The 16585-nt window shown below is 38.6% G+C and overlaps 2 protein-coding genes across 3 annotated transcripts; one reads left to right on the forward strand and one right to left on the reverse strand.

The window, feature by feature from the left end:
• Positions 1–2724: 2724 nt before the first annotated feature.
• Positions 2725–9691, forward strand: sp1 (sp1 transcription factor). Of its 2 annotated transcripts, none has more exons than XM_028001850.1 (6): positions 2725–2811; positions 3362–3441; positions 4814–6182; positions 6915–7056; positions 7669–7859; positions 7985–9691. In XM_028001850.1, the coding sequence occupies exons 1-6, from the start codon at positions 2805–2807 to the stop codon at positions 8287–8289; spliced, it is 2094 nt and encodes a 697-aa protein (XP_027857651.1). In that variant the 5' UTR covers positions 2725–2804; the 3' UTR covers positions 8290–9691. The 2 variants fall into 2 exon arrangements, with proteins under 2 accessions (XP_027857651.1, XP_027857652.1); XM_028001851.1 differs by lacking the exon at positions 2725–2811 and adding an exon at positions 2828–2956.
• LOC114134957 (cell division cycle-associated protein 7-like) lies at positions 9692–15597 on the reverse strand. Its single transcript, XM_028001855.1, has 9 exons — positions 15472–15597; positions 15276–15380; positions 14722–15084; positions 13752–13847; positions 13133–13285; positions 12836–12979; positions 11745–11894; positions 9956–10092; positions 9692–9868 (listed from the first exon to the last, which is right to left on the reverse strand). Exons 1-9 carry the CDS (start codon positions 15481–15483, stop codon positions 9826–9828), a joined length of 1203 nt encoding a protein of 400 aa, XP_027857656.1. The 5' UTR covers positions 15484–15597; the 3' UTR covers positions 9692–9825.
• Between the last annotated feature and the right edge of the window lie 988 nt (positions 15598–16585).

The raw sequence follows: 16585 nt of genomic DNA on the forward strand, positions 1-16585 counted from the left end.
ATATAAATCAGTGAATAAATTTTCAGTGAGTAGAAGGGCCAGAATGGTTTTTTTTATCTTGATGTGGAAAAAAATCTGAAAAACACAAGGTCAGAGGTCAACAATAAATTAAACTCAAAATTGTTAAATCTTTAGATATTATTTTACGACTTATCTTTCCATTAAATATCCACTACTTTATCCTTGACCTCCCAAGTGTATTCATTGATATTTGTTCACTAAACCCATGAGGCCTTCAAAGAAAAGTGGTATTTACACTAAGATTAAGTCCCACCCAAACTGACTCTGTTTAAAGTGACTTCTACAGGCTTTTGGTTGCATTTTATTTGGTGGTATCAGAGAAATAAGAACCTAACCCTAACCCTTTCTATTTGTAAGCAAAATTTTCAAAAATCATTATGACTTTTTTCCACTTCAGTTATGCTCAAGAAGTGTGATGTGAAAGTATAAAATACTGTGTATTTCATATTATTTCATGTAAATAATTAGATGTTACAATATGTCCTCTTTTGTGCATCACTTTAAACTGGGGTAGCCTATGTACAAATTATGGTATTGCATAAACTTCCCTTGCACTGATTAATGTATACTTTATTAGACTACATTCTGAATTGTTACAGTGTTAGAAATTCTTCTGCAGTTTCAAAATAGTCAGGGTATTTGTATTTATAACCATTCTATTATATGCCTGTAATGCCTCTGGGTGACTTCAGACATACCGGGGTGGGTCCATCTTGGACTGGGGATTCACTCCACCCTCTGTTATGTTTACATGGGCACATGTGCTGCTTCATTGACAACCCTCTCATAGTGATAAAAGCCCTCCCACCACAGGACAATGTTCCACTCCCAGTGCGGCTTCAGCCAGTGTGTGCGAGCATGATATGGGGGTTCATCTCCTCCTCAACGGGTGACTCCTCCCGCCACTTCACTGTTTAGCGACCCACCGGCCTCCGCTAGGGAGTGGCCAGCAGCCACGGAGGCAAGACTCAAACAACCAGTCCGCCCTCCTTTTTCCCCACCTCCGTGTTCAAGGCTCCAGATGTGCCTCGGTAAAAAATATATTCTTTTGTATGATAAGATTGGCTTTCATCGAGAAAGGAACTTATCAGTATTTAGTTAGATTATCTGCTGGTGACGCTGTTTATGGGAAAAACACATAACCAAACGTCAATCATGTTCAGGAGCGCAACCTACCATGCTTGATCCCGCCCAGTCAACTGCACGTTCCTTCATCCCATTGGTTGATTCGCTGGCGTAGGCTGTTCCACGCTCTGCAATTTGATAGGAAATGTGTCATTTAAAAGGAAGTTAGAACAAGGTGCGCTTCTTTTATAATTAGTGATAGCTCAAGTAACGTTCAATTAAAGGTAAAAAATAAATAAATAAATAAATAAATAAATAAAACAACTAAAAAAAGATTTACGGGGTGTTTAGCACATATTTTATCGCTCTGATATTCAGTTCCATAAAGAAAAAACTGCCCACTGCAAAAATGTCTTTTTTTTTTCTTTCATTTAAATGTTTCAGGCTATAAAATACATTTTAATATTAGACAAAAATATGGTTGGGGTTAATGATTTAATTGATTAATTGAAAAATACATCCAAACTAACTTTGTTTAATGTGTAAAACAGTAATCAATAGTTGTGGGGGTTTTTTTACATTGCTGTGGGGAAAATATGTTTCACTCTTTTGGCACTGATTTAAATAAAACTACATTGGAGGGTTTTTCAGCATGAATGTCCAAAGTCAGAGTTGGAGTTGGTGGTTCTTTGGATCATCGACCTGCTGAAAAATAATGCTTTTTGGGTTAAGTTCAGAAAGTAATAACTGGACTCCGTCAGGATACAGCCACTAAACATTGACATGCCATTTTTCTACCAAATCCAAATTCAACTGTAGGTATAATGTTGTTTTCCTGAAATATTGTGGTAGGTTTTTTTATGCCAGATATATCAAGATAAAAATCTTTTAAAAACATGATGCTTCGGTCTCCTTAGTCATCAGAATGTTTTTCAATGAATTTTGAACATCATAAAGATCTTTTCTTGGTAAATGAGTTTAAGCCTGTGTGTTCCTTTTGGTCAGTAATCTTTTTGGCCTTTGGTGCCATTTTTTTGTCCTGCCTTTGTTGTTAATGAATTGTGAATATTAACTGAGTGGGTCCTTCAGTGCTTTAAATTTTAATGTAAATTCAATAGTGCTAAAAATGATACACAGATTTAAATTTATGTCACACTGAATAATCAAATAAGTTGGGAAAGTTTTTATTTTTGGACGGGATATTTTGCATTAGTGAGTTTATCAAGCCATTTTTAATTTACTGTATGTCTCTATTTATTGCCAATTTTGACACTATCAGTCCTTCATACATTGATACATAATAAATTATATTCTGAGGTCTTTTATACTACTTCATGTAATTACACAGATGTTATTTAAGCTATTACTTCATTTTGCAGCAGTGTCACGAAAATTTTATTTGTTAAAATTCATCTCAGTTTCTCAAAAAGATGTCATTTACAAACTTTATATATGTGTAATTCTTTGAAACAACCAGCGGTTTCATTCGCCATTTCATCTCTTTACGGTTAAATAACCAAAATGGAAACCAGACTCAACTTACATCAACAAATACAGGGGAAAGGGTCAGTGAGTTTGTTCCAGTAACCTAGTGGTGAATAAATTGAACGCACCACTGTTCCTTCTTCAAAGAGAGGGGGGAGGCGTTAAGTTTGTGTGAAGTTGTGAAAAGTTGTCAAGCCGAAAAAGAGCAAAGAAACTCCTCCCGTCTTCAAATTATGAGCAGTAAGTGAACTTTTAAAAACTCGGTGACCTAATTAGGAGAGTACTTATATGTTAACACTATGAAGTAATGGCAGAGCGCAGTATTTTACTCAGATTTAATACGACATCGTTTTGTTATCGATCGGACATTGGAAGCATTTTAAAAGTGAGAGAAACTGACGCTTATTTATAGCTACTTGTTGGATACACCACTAACATTTATTTAAAGAAACGTATTCGTTTTCATACTGTATAGTTATGGGTTCGTTTTACACTTTTTATTTTAATATAGACAACTTGTTGTATTTCACCGAGCAGTTGGAGCTGTGTCGGTCACTTTAGCTAATGCCTAGCGAGTTTTCTACACATTACTTAGCTAATCGGCTAGCTGGCAGTGTAAGTAACCCGACGTAGGTTTCCTTGCTATAACCCCCACAAAACAATTCCAAACCTCACAAAAGTCGCTTTATTTGAGTGTATTTGATTGCGTTTGTACTTTGTTGCGAAATGTTACTCGGTTTGTGCATTTGCCGCTTAAGAAGTCGGTGATCTTCCAACTCTTCTTCCGCAGATCAGCAGCAGCAGCAGGGTGAAATGGCCGCTGTGGAGAGCGGTGGAGGATTCAGTCAGAAGCGAAACACAAACTCACAAGTAGGTTAACCTGTCACACAAACCGCACTGTTGCAAAACTGCATGACTGTCTCTGTGATGGTGTTGTTGGAGTGATTCTGTGATCCGTCTGTGTTTGAAACTGTGCGGGATGTTGATTTTTCTCCCCGGAGCACATGTCACCGGGGTGGGGAATGGGCAGGTAAATTTCGCCCACACGGGGTGTTCCCGTCTTAGCCGGGCACATCGTGTGCGTTTCGCTCGGCCCATTTGGCTGGCCTCGGAGGGGGTGGCTAGAGGAGTGTGCTAGTTTATAGGGCAGAATAAAGTGTGGGAGGGCGATGGGTGGGCTTGGGGGGAGGGGAAGCCGAGCCCGCCGCCGCTCCTGAAAAATGTGGTCCCTCCCAAACTCAGCCCCCCATGTTTTTTCTCTAAAGACCAACTACACCAGAAGTGCTACACTGTAATATAGACAGCTCGAAAGGGATTTTAATGCAGTGTTTGTGTGTGGCTTTGCACACACAAAGCAAGCCACACATATCATCGTTGTGGTCAATTTAAAAATCAAATACCTTCTTCCTAAAATGTTTAGATTTGGGTCTTAACTTTGAAAGCTGGTCACCCTCCTTATACTATCAAATCTATTTTAAACATTTAGTCTCACATAAATACCTGATATATTTATTTAAATAATTCTGCTTAAGATATTAGTTTTGTTTGATATTTAAGTCTCAGTTTTTTTCTTGTCTTACTTTGTCTCTGATCTCCTGTGAATTTATTTATTTAAACAAACATTCTACATTTTTGCAAAGACGGTAAGGTATCTTTTGGATTAGTTTAATATGTGAACTATGTGTATTTTGTATGTGTACAGGCTCAAAATGTCCAGAAACTGTCTCACCAGTCTTTATTTTGTGCTCAGAAAGGAAAGACTATTGATCAGAGAAATTGCCTGAAAACATAATCTCTTAGCACGCTGTTTACTACTAGCCACGTTTGGTGGAGGAAGCTTGAGGATGGTCTGTCTGGAGGTGGTAAAATGGGAGATTTCTATGAGTAGTCAGATTTTATGGAAGATGCATCAGGATGTGTAGGATGAAATCTCATCTGATTAATGTAAAAAGTTAACTATTAAAATTTCTTCGCTCTAATTGCTGTAAAATGTGCTGTTTTGTTTTTCCTTAAAACCAAAATTAAAAGTTAACATCTGCGATTTCAGTTCATATCTTAATGTCCAACTCTGATAGTGACTGCATGTCCTATTCCGTCGCTATTTTTTTCTTTCCTCTCATTAGGTGTTTTTTATTGGAAATAAGAAAATCTTGGAAGTAATTCTGGTAATTTCAGTGGTACTGTATGTAACACACTACGCTACAGATTCCCAAGCCATTTAAATGTTTGTGCTTTATCACAGGAATCACAGCAGCCGTCTCCTCTGGCCCTGTTGGCCGCTACGTGCAGTCGAATCGACACCCCTGGAGAGAACGACTCTTCAGCCGAGCAGCAACAAAATAATCAGCAGCAGCTGGAAATAAATCAGGGCGTCTTTACCTCCACTGCCAACGGTTGGCAGATTCTCCCCCTCAATATTCAAGCAACCTCAGGCTCCAACACCATCACCACTGACTCGTCAGGGGTGATGGCCGGAGGAGACAACTGCAAGAGCAGACAGGTGCTGTCAACATCAGCAGCGGCTGTGAGCACTCAGGGTCAGCAGCAACAGCAGTACGTAGTAGCCCAGGCTCCATCAGTGCCAGGTCAGCAGTTGCTTACCACTATATCAGGCATGATGCCCAACATACAGTACCAAGTTATACCGCAGATCCAGACAGTAGACGGTCAGCCTCTACATTTTGCACATGCTCAGCAGGACCCGACTGTATCCGCCGCAGCAGCACAAGGGCAGCAGTTTCAGATTGTGTCCTCTCCCAGCGGCCAGCAGATCATAGCTGCGACCAACAGAGCTGGTGCCGCTGGGAACATCATAACCATGCCCAGCGTCCTTCAGGGGGCAATCCCCATACAAAATATAAGCTTAGGCAACGGTGTGTTGCAAAACCAGGCCCAGTTCCTGGCAAATATGCCACTGTCTCTGAATGGAAACATCACGTTGTTGCCTGTTGCCACGGGTGCAGCGGGGGGAGATGTTAATGGTAGCGGAGAGGCTGGAGGCAATCAGCTGGTTCAGCAGCAGCCAGCCTCCTCTAGCAGTGGGATGGGGTACATGACCACGGCATCCACTGCTACAACGCAGACCTCATCCTCTTATGGCGCCACCCAAACACAGAAGAGTAACGGCTCGGCGACGGGCATGTTCCAGCAGAACATCCCCATTCAGCCGGACAACAGAGACGGCCAGCAGCCGCAACAAATCCTCATCCAGCCTCAGCAGGTCATCCAGGGTGGAGCGCCTCTTCAGGCCATCCAGGCCACGGCAGGCGGTCCGGTGTTTGCAACTCCAACACTCAGTCAAGAGGGGCTTCAAAATCTTCAAATTATGCCAAACACGGGGCCCATCCTCTTGCGCACAGTGGGCCCTAATGGCCAGGTTAGCTGGCAGACCATTCAGATCCAGAGTCCCACAGGGACACAGATAACTCTGGCCCCGGTGCAGTCCCTGCCCCAGCTGGGACAGAATCAGGGGGCGGCTGGTGCTGCAGGGATCCCGGTCAACGCGGTCCAGATCCCGAGCCTTCAGACCATCAACCTTAACACACTGGGCAGCACTGGGCTGCAGATGCATCAGCTGCCAGGAGTTCCCATCCCCATCACCAGCACAACAGGTCTGTAATTTACCAGCATATTAAACAACTGGGATGGTTTATAAAAGTCTTTAGTACTAATTCTGTAACTAATGTTTGTTCCATTTTTGTTATTTATTAAAAAAAATTCTGGAGATTTTTGATCATTTTGTTCCCAACTATCTTGCCATCACCTTGCTGAAATAATGACTTCTGCATTTCCTGATCCAGTGCTCAAATCTGGTTGAACCTGTTTAGCCATTAGTTTTCATGTGAAACTTTAACCACACTGTGAATGATGCCGTCAGGTTTTTTTTTTGTTTGTTTTTTTTACAACTTCCACTCCCATTTTAATATTTTACTGCAGTTGTGGTTTGGCCACAACAGCAGGTTTTTTGCAAGACTGCAGCTTCACTACTAATGGTTTCGTTGAAACCACTGGCAGCCAGAGCTGAAAATAATCAAATGTTTGCATGATGGTGAAACTGAACAGGGTGTGCAGCATTAACAATTCTTTTACAAAGAATTAAGTTGCTGTAATGTCATTGTTTATATCTTTTTGTATAAAACAAAAAGACATAACATTTCCTTTTAATTTAAAGGAAATGTTAAAAAATGAAATATAATTTCCAAAAAAAATTTTTTATCATAATGATCGCTGCACAAAAACACATATAAAAGGAAAACCTTTTTTAGAAGTTGATAAATTGTTTGTATTTAGGCTGGAAGATTTCATAACTTTGCCTTTGGATTATTTCTTCTCAATTATTACAGGGGACCAGGTGTTACAGACAGGCGGAGATGGTTTGGATGACGGCGCACCTCTGGAGGACGAGGATTTAAGCCCTCAACCTCAGGGACGACGAAATCGAAGAGAAGCTTGCACCTGTCCGATGTGCAAAGACGGAGAGCCACGGTACGTCACCGATCTGTATGGCTGGTGTCTTGGGTAAATGTGTTACCACAATAATGAAATGTATTAAAGTGCTTAACTCCTTTGAGTAAGTTTTATTTTATTACAATGTAGTGTTTTGTCTAGCTTTCAAAATTTAGTACGATTAATCGTGTTCTAGCTTCAGAAATGGTTAAACTTTACATTCCTGAAGTATCAGTCTGAAAGGATTTGGCGACATCTAGTGGTCATGTTACACATGGTATTGATGTGATTAAAGAGAGGGGAAAATCCTGTTAATAATCCTGGGAGACGACGAGGTAAATTTCCAGAAGGTGTTTGGACTTTTGTGAAATTTGAGATTATTTCTAAACCTCAGATAAATTGATGAGTTTTTATGCAAAATTAATTCTGCTGCATATTTAATTAAAATGTAATAGTCATGCAACAAATGAAAAAATGAATAATCCTGTCGGTTTATTTTAGCGCACCCTAGATAGCTGTATACGTTGATGCAGTCTTTACCCTGAAACTCAGATATTTTATTGTAGAGTTTTCACTTTAGTGGATTATGTAAACCTCCAAATATCAGATCAGGTTAAAAATTAACTCCTAAACATTTTTGACTTTGTACAGTGACCCAAATAAGAAGAAGCAGCACATCTGTCACATTAGCGGCTGTGGGAAGATCTACGGCAAGACGTCCCACCTTAGAGCCCATCTTCGTTGGCACACAGGAGAACGGCCCTTCGTTTGCAGTTGGTCGTTTTGTGGCAAACGATTCACGCGTTCAGATGAGCTTCAGCGCCATAAGAGGACACACACAGGTGAGGAGTTCAGTGTCCAGGCCAAGGACTACATTCAAATGACTGAGCACAAATTTTTAAGATTTTCTAATTGCACAGCCGTCAGTGCACAGTCCTTTGACATATTTTCATACTCTTACTTTCAGGAGAGAAAAAATTTGCATGCCACGAGTGTCCCAAACGCTTCATGCGCAGTGACCACCTTTCCAAGCACATCAAGACCCACCTGAACAAGAAAGTACCAGTCACAGGCAACAGCATCGCCATGTCAGCCGATGCGGCTTCTCCGTCGGCAGGAACAGAAATCAGCACAGGAGCCGGTTCAAACAATGACCAGCACACCATTGTCACCATGGAAACCTTATCTGCAGAAAGCCTTGCTCGGTTAGCCAGCAGTGGCATCAACATGATGCAGGTGGACCTTCAACAGCTCAATGGCAACAGTTACTAGGGACAGTGTGAGAGAGATGCTCAACTATAAATTTGGACGTATGGGAGGGATTGGGGGGTCAAAGGGCATGTTCCAGCAGAAACAGAACCTCTTGGAGGTGTCAGTCTGAAGGGGGTTCTCCGATGCTTATAATTTGTAGAACTGAGACAGAAATTTGATTTGCATTCTTGTATGTAGAGGCTTGTGGTATTTAGGTTTCTGAGGTGGACAGCTGGGATTAAAATCTCAATCTGCAAAAATCACTGTGAAATCCTATTTCCTGTGAAGGGAAATGATTTTACACTAAAACACAGGTCAGCACACGCCATGATGTGGCTGGAATTCTGTTGAGGTTCTTCAATGAAGAGATGACACTAAGTCAAACTCTTGATCTTTTTCTCTCGCTGTTTTAAGCTTTGCCCCACTTTTCTTCTACACCTCAGAGGTTTCCTGAACAGCCCAGGCTGACGTTTCATGTCCCTCAGGCTAACCGACACATCATCTCAAAATGAAACGTCTGCAAATAATGAAAACGTCTTGCAAATTTTCAATTGTCATTTTGTTGAAGCCAGAAGCACAAATGTGTTGGAGCATATTTGTCATGAAATTCTGAGAATAACTTTCACTTCTTTTGTGAAAAAATTCAAGCCATCATGCTTTAATGTCGGGATAGAAGCAAAGCATATTTTCCATGTATATATACTTTTTTTTAGTCAACAGTACAGAAATTCTTAGCACAAACAGGAATATATAACATGGTTGCAGGTGATTGCCTTTCTGTTGTCTGTACGTCTTATGCACAATCAATCGTAATCTTATTTTTATATATATGTAGGTTAAATTTGTAAACTTCAAAGCTTTTCATATAATGTTATAAGATCCAGATCTTCCAGTCTCTTTTCCATCTTATATCTTCCTCACAGCCATGTCAGTGGTTTGTTTTCCCCTCTTTGATTAATAGTTTTCAGATATGGTCAGAATTCTTCGCAATAATGTTAAATACTAAATATACAAGCTCCAGACCAAAGGTTTATGCTCCTTTTTATAAAAACTACTTGGGGAATCTTTCTTTGGTCCACAAGCTTTCTAAAAGTACTCACCTGGTGATGCAAATGCCAAAATTATAACTGGAAAACATCCAGCAAGGCCGACTGTGTGTACTCTTCATTTACTTGTCCAAACAAGTAGCAAAAGGCATTGTCAGAATGTATTTGCCTAATACATTATTTTCCTAATTGTTATTTTCTTCATAATTATGCTCTGTATGAATTGTAACCTGTGCAATGCATGTTTAAAACTTCAACTCATTGGACAGCAAGTGCTCTTACCTCCTTCCTCCCCGTTTTTAAATAAGGGATTTTTTTAACTTGTTTATATAACAACTGCAAATGCCAACAGCTGGATTAAAAGGACATCTTTCTCATTTCTTTGCAAACATGTCTTTAGCTTTATTCACAATACACAAAGGACAGCAAAAACTTGGTTACATTTTTAAAAACTGTAAAAACAAAAACATAAGATGCAACAAACTGAACAAATGTCCACCCAGAGTTAAAATCACATCTCCACTTTCTCCTCGTCCTTCAGTTTTTCACGGAGGCTGCAAGGACAAAAAACGAATACATTAAATATTTAGCCATTCTTACTGGTAAACAGCATAATCAAGTTACAGGAGTCTGAATCTCACCTGCTGAGGTAGGAGTGGACGTCAGAGAAGCCACGGTACTGAGCCAGAGGGAACAGGATGCCAGTAGGGCATCGGCCCTCGCGCTGGCGGCAGAAACTACAGTTGCAAATACCGCGGCATGGGGGGCACTTCCAGTCCTGAGGAGATGCCACAAAGTTTAGAAGGATAAGTGATACAAACTAAAAATAAACATTGTGATTACATGATCCTGTTAACTTCACCCTTGCCTGCATTTTGTAATATAGTATATTTTCAGTAATTTTTAAAATGATAAGACACAATCTAATCTGAATTTTGGCTACCTGTTTCTCCAGAAAATGCACTTCGGGATTTTCCTATTTTGCTTCATTCATTGTACCTTCGCAAGCCTTCTGGGGCCTGCTGCTGAGAAGCTTTCCCACAGCATGATGCTGCCCCCCATGTTTTTGTGTTTTGGTATTCGCCAAACAGAAGTGTCTAAACCAATAGCCAAAAACACAGGTAATTTGAATTTTGGCTACATTAACTTTCAAAAATATTTCAAACTTTTCCAGATTCAACTTTCAAGTATTTTACAGACATTTGATTGGCTTAGTTGGTTTCTATGAATTCTAAAATAATGCTGAGGTTGGCTGTAAGTCCAGTAGTAAAAGGCACAAGTTTTGTTTTTATTTATCTGGCTCCACCTAAAAATCTTCACAGTTTTGTCAAATCTGGATTTATTTAATTAATCTATACTTTGATACATTTATTCTAAATTAGGACTGATAGTTCATTTGTTTGGCTCTTAAAGCAGAACCAGTTTTACAACCATTCAGCAGTTCAGTCTGATCGAAGATTTAAATAACAGAAAAGAAACAGTGATATAGTCCTTTTTCATTCTTTTTTTTATTTTAAATGTGGGTTGACTCAGTCAAAAAAACATATTAAGGCCCTAAAAAAATCCATTAGATTCTTTTTCTATCTAAATTATTTTTCTACATTTAAAAAAAAAAAAAAAATAGCCTAAAGCACTTAGTGAGCTGAAATGTATTTGCAGAAAATAGATTCAAAACAAATATAAAAATCAAAATTTAAGAATAGTTTTTTTAACCTTTTTGATACCATAACAAGGATTATAGTTGGACTACACTACCCGTTTTACTTTTTCCATAATATCTAAACCTAGAATTAAAGACATAAGCTAATGAGAACATGAAGCCTTCTAGTACAGGACGTCCTAAAACAAATAGCATCAACAACAAGCAGAAAAATCTTACATTTCAATGTGAAGCTGCACAAATGCAAAGACTAGGAGAAGCACACAATACAAACATCACTGAAACCTCCTCCAAAGCTTGCAACCAAACATTTAAGGGTAATTTGTGGTTTCAGGGTGTGGAAGCTAAGCGGTGTTTATGGGAACAACCCTTTTCTGGGCAGCAGTTCATGACCTGAATCTTAAGATACTGTAGGTGTTATGCCAAAAATAATGAACCAAAGGTATGCAAGGCAGTCAACAACAGAAAAAACCCTATCAATTAACATTTTAAAAATAGTAAAAAGAAAAACACTGTTTATCGTTCTACTGCCTTGTCTTAACAAAAGCAATTTTTGCTAAGAATTTGATTAATATTTTCATTAATTCCAAGTTCTTCACTGTTTCTCTATTATAAATGTAAACACTACTTCTTAAATAAAACCATAACAAAGTCAACATAAGAGTTTATTGCAGTTGCCAATTTTATTTATGGAATATAATCTATCATCAGAATGGAAACACTGTGGCTGTATGTTAATTATTTACACTAAAGCAGTAGAGAGCACTGACCGGATTAAGCAGAGCCTTCCTGACATCCTCTCCATATCGGTTCCTCAGGCACGGCCCGCAGAACTGACCCTGAATCCCTCGACAGTTCTCATTGCGGCAGCAAGTCTTTGTGTCGACAGTTTTCTGCCGGCACTGATGGCACGTGGAGCCCTGACAAAAAAATAAAGACATTATTAACTTTATACAGTGCCAATGAAAAATATTAACCTATGTATTTAATCTGTTAATTGCTTTTACAAATCAATCATGATCAACAAAACATGTTTTAGGATTAGGCCAAGAGACATATTGGAGACTACATGGTCAAGTGGAAAAAAGTTCCGTGGTGTTTTTGGCTATTGGACAAGACACTTCTGTTTGGTGGACCAAATGCTGAACATCGCCACAAAATCATCATCACAAGCATGGTGGGGACAGTACCATGTTGTGGGAATGCTTCTCAGTAGCAGGGCCTGAAAGGCTTGGAAAGGTACAATGAATGAAGCAAAATGGAGGAAAACCCTGGCGGGCATTTTCTTTCCATTTTCAAGAGAACTATGATCCAGAGAACATTTATTTTCCAGCAAGATAACGACCCAAACCATTAAGCTAAAGCTACACAGAAATGGGTTGAAGAAAACCTGACTGAGTTTGAAGAGTTTTGCCAGGAAAATTTGGAGCAAAACTGCAGCATCCAGATGTGCACTTCTGATTAAAATGTGCATCCAGTGAAAGCAGCCTTGCAGGGGGGCAAATATTTATGCAATCACTGATTTTATGTTACATATTTTTATTTAATTGTCATTGTTTTGTAGAAATCAGTCTTTACTTTTTCCCCCTCAAAAATCTATACATTTCTTTTGCAACCACAGAGAAGGTTTTATGAGACCTGGTGTTTGATAAAACAAGGAATGTCAATAAGATTACAAAGAGGTAACTGCCAAAAATAAATAACCAGACGCATTTCTGAGCCATGTTAGACTTAGATTTTAAAGAGCTAAATAATTTGTTGCATTTTAACAAATGAAAAGATGAGCATGTCCGTTACAGATTTGGCTGGAGAAATAAACTTTGACTGAGTTTGTAAGTGTTAAGTTCACCACTGAACTTACTGTGACACTGTTGTAAACCTTGTCAGTCATATTGTCAGCAACCAACTCCAACTCGTCTTCTGTGATGTCAACTACTGGACGGATAATGTGAGGGTTTTTCTGATTGGGTCGTGGAGTGCCGTTGCGACGTGGAGCTCGGCGAACCTAAAACAGGCAATGAAGGCGTGCATTATTTCAGTAAACACCTAAATAACCATATTTAGCTCTCATTGATTACCAATGTTAATTATACAATATCAGAATTATTTTGTAGAGCAAAACAAACTAGTTTATTGTTCAGTTTGTTGTTTAACTGACCTCCAACTGCTCTTCCTCCAAGCTGAGCTCCACATCTGCTTCCAGAGGAGTTGAAGGGTCCTCAATTCCCCCCATAGAGCGGGTCTGTCTGCGAGAAGCCCGTTCTGGGTTCCTCCTGATCTCCCTGTCATTTTGACCAGAGCGAGGCGAGCGCTGGAAAATTGGAAATGAATCCACATAATCAGTTAGTCCCAAAGGAATATCAGGTTAAGAATCTTGAATTTATTAAATCTGTACTTGAATTTCAAATTCAGTACCAAATAACCAAACAAAAACAGCAGTCATTATTAACTATTTGAATAGGTACCAATTTGAAAGTCTACTTTTAGTTTTTTCTTTATGTTTAATAAAAACACACTTTTATACCTTGGCTTTCAACACACTGTGATATTGTCTTGTATGGCACCTTAAAATACCCCTGCCATGTTGTATGTGTATATTTTGTATTTTTCTATGTTTTTTTTACATATTTGTTTTAATGTACAGTACTTTGGCTACCCAGCAGTTTTTAAAATGTGCTATTGAAATAAAGGCACCTCTTACTCAGACATTCAGCCTACTGCAAAACTGTGAAGACTAGCAGAAAGATATCCATTTCCGATCTTTCCATCATACTCACAGAGCTTTTCCCTTTTGTCGTTGGTCTGCCTGCTTGTTTTTTAAGAAAGCCAGCTGCTCCAGGCATTTTCTGTAGCTCTGCCATTAGCTGGGCCAACTGTTGGGGAATTGATATGAATGTAATAAATAGTAAATTAATACCAGTGCTTAATTCACCAACTCTAAAACTGATATAAGTAGTAATATATTATGACAAATGTAGGGTAACAGGCTCATTGTTCATAATCAGAGGACTTAGTCTTATATGAAGCATGAGGATTCATGAAATACACATATTGGTATCCCTATTTGGCTTGTGTTTGGTAATTTTCCACATGTTAAGCTTATAATCAAGGAGACATGTCCTTTAGCACACCAACAGTGCAGACTGTAAAAATTATGGTTGCACAACCTCCTGTCAATCTATCAGTTGCAGTCTAATCTGCAGGTGACAATAATGTTCAAACAGCTTAGGTCTAGTGACCAATGGCTTCAGACCAGAAAAATGTCTTAGTCATTCTTATCTAAGGCAGAGACTTTTCAGATGATTCACATACAAAAAGTGCATGTGAATCACCTGAAAAATCTTCATAAATCTTCTTAACGAGGAGGAAAAAATCCTCCTCGTTAATCTTTAGAGATTAATGAGGAGGGGGAAAAAATCTGCTGTTTCAGCTTGTTCTTCTCTGGTGGCTTCATGATCAAAAAATTTGATTCCAGATTGTATTGAAATTACCTATATAAATAAAAATACACATACTGGAAATAAAAGAAACAATCAGTGTTAAATGCTCAAACATCTAGTATCAACACTTATTTTTTGGGTTAGAAGTTCAACTTTAGTGCATTTAGAAAAATATTTGACAAATTTTTAGTGAATACTTTCCTTAGATGTCTTATAGCACTAATTACAACCTCTACATCCAAGAAAACTCTTTAATTTAACATACAAATTTACAAACGTCACCACAAGGCATGCGTTTCTGGTTTACCATTGCTTTGTTGGCCTTGATGTTCTGCTCTCTCTTGGCCAGGAAATTATCCATCTCATCTTTTGCAGGACCTGATCCATTATCCTCAGCTTGATGCGGTTGACTCACAGTCTTCTCCTCATCCTCAAATTTCACATGCTTGCCCTTCTTTGGCCTTTTGCGCTCTCTTGGTCTCTTCACCCCTCTCTTTGCTGCAATATTTTCCTCTTCATCCTCAAACTCTGAGAGCTGAAAAGAAGAGGACGAGCCAGAGCGAAGTGCAATCCTCAGCCTGAAGGGCTGACAGGCAGCAGTTGGTTTAGATGTGGTCTTTAGCTCCATGGGAGAAGAGTCAGATTGTGATTCATGATGCAAATCCAAATTCTGTAGGCAAACAGCAAGGATTTGTCATAAGAGGCAGATTTCTAAGACATTCTCCAGTTGAATTTATTAGTAAAAAAGGTGGAAAAATGGATTTGGTAGTGAAATAATTAAAAGTTGTCGACATATTACAAGTAATAGTTTCTATGCCATATCTAATGTTACGTTTGTTGGCAATAAGTGCAAAAACATACCGTTTCTGTGAGCTCAGATTCAGAAAAACCATCAAATGTCTTATCACTTTCTGAATCCTCTGCAAATACATCCACTAGTTTCTCCATATCTGCTTCACACTCCGCCTGTAAATAAAGAGTAAAAACAGCTTGAAAAACTTGTATTAATGTTCAGCTTAAATTCAGTAGGCATTCAGTGAGTAAAACAAAAATCTACATTTTGATCCATGACTCAGCGCAAACCTCTCAAGTTTAGCTAGGTTCTCCAACAGACAAACCTGTCGTTCAAAGCTGATTGGAAATTAGTGGCACTTGTTATGAAGTATCGGACAGCACGAAATATCCGAGAGGGGCGGTGCTTTGTTTGCTGACGACTTATTTTAACTCCGCCCTCATAGAAAGATGGGGACACTAAAACAGACTCCAAAACATATTTAAAATGTAATTTTCAAAACTACAGTTTTGAAAATTACATTTTAAGTATCTTTAACCTCAGTTTTGAGGTTAAACAGAAGATCTGTAAAAATAAAGGTTTCTGCTTCTAAAACGCAGACTTTGGTCTGTCCTCTTAATGACGACTGTCAGTGTTAAAGTAATTTTGAGCAAGAAACTAAACCTTTTTGAGTTAATAAGACTCAAGAACTAAACTGGTTGGTTGAACTACAGCTACTTTGAAATCCAAGTATGGTGAACATTTTTGCTCTTTAGATGTTTATGGATACATACCACACTTTTTAGATTTTTATTTGTAAACAAAATGAGCTCTACATTATTGGCAGTGTGACAAATTACCTTCTCTTCTTTGTCTTGTAATATAGATAAAACTGTTTGGGCTCTATGCTGGGGAATGTCAAAGTTTTTTGATAAGATTAAGATATTTTCTTTTTGTTTACATAAAATACTTCTTGAAAGGTATAACAGCACTTCCATATTATTGGATAACTGGAGTTATTGATTCATGGGAAGAGGGCTGAGGACAAAAGCTATACTCACAATCTGTAGATTTTGAGACTTTTTTTGCAAATTAAACTGAACTAAAGATTATTAAGTCAAAATTTGGCATGCTGATTGCTTTCTACCAAGAAAGCCTCCATACTGTGTTTTATTAAAACCCCTGGATTTGATTACTCTGGCAAGCAGGTTGTTTTTTATTTTTATTTTGCAGACTCTTCCCTTTTCTTTTCTTCTTTGATTTCAAAGTAGGTCAAGTTCAATTGACCACTTCAGTTCTATATATAACATAATGTTGTGTATTTGTATCCTGCTATGTCATTCTGTCCTCTATTTTCAACCAGAGGGAGGTGCAGTTTCAAAGGATGCCATGGGAACTT

This window comes from Xiphophorus couchianus, chromosome 20, assembly GCF_001444195.1.
Source record: "Xiphophorus couchianus chromosome 20, X_couchianus-1.0, whole genome shotgun sequence".
Classification (NCBI taxonomy): Eukaryota; Metazoa; Chordata; class Actinopteri; order Cyprinodontiformes; family Poeciliidae; genus Xiphophorus; species Xiphophorus couchianus.

Coding starts and splice junctions, on each gene's coding strand:
- sp1 (XM_028001850.1), top strand. Junction 3,442..4,813: donor AGCGAAACACAAACTCACAA/GTAGGTTAACCT, acceptor GCTTTATCACAG/GAATCACAGCAGCCGTCTCC. Junction 7,860..7,984: donor CCATAAGAGGACACACACAG/GTGAGGAGTTCA, acceptor TCTTACTTTCAG/GAGAGAAAAAATTTGCATGC.
- LOC114134957 (XM_028001855.1), bottom strand. Junction 13,286..13,751: donor CGACAAAAGGGAAAAGCTCT/GTGAGTATGATG, acceptor CCAATTTTCCAG/CGCTCGCCTCGCTCTGGTCA. Junction 10,093..11,744: donor GGAAGGCTCTGCTTAATCCG/GTCAGTGCTCTC, acceptor GCATCTCCTCAG/GACTGGAAGTGCCCCCCATG.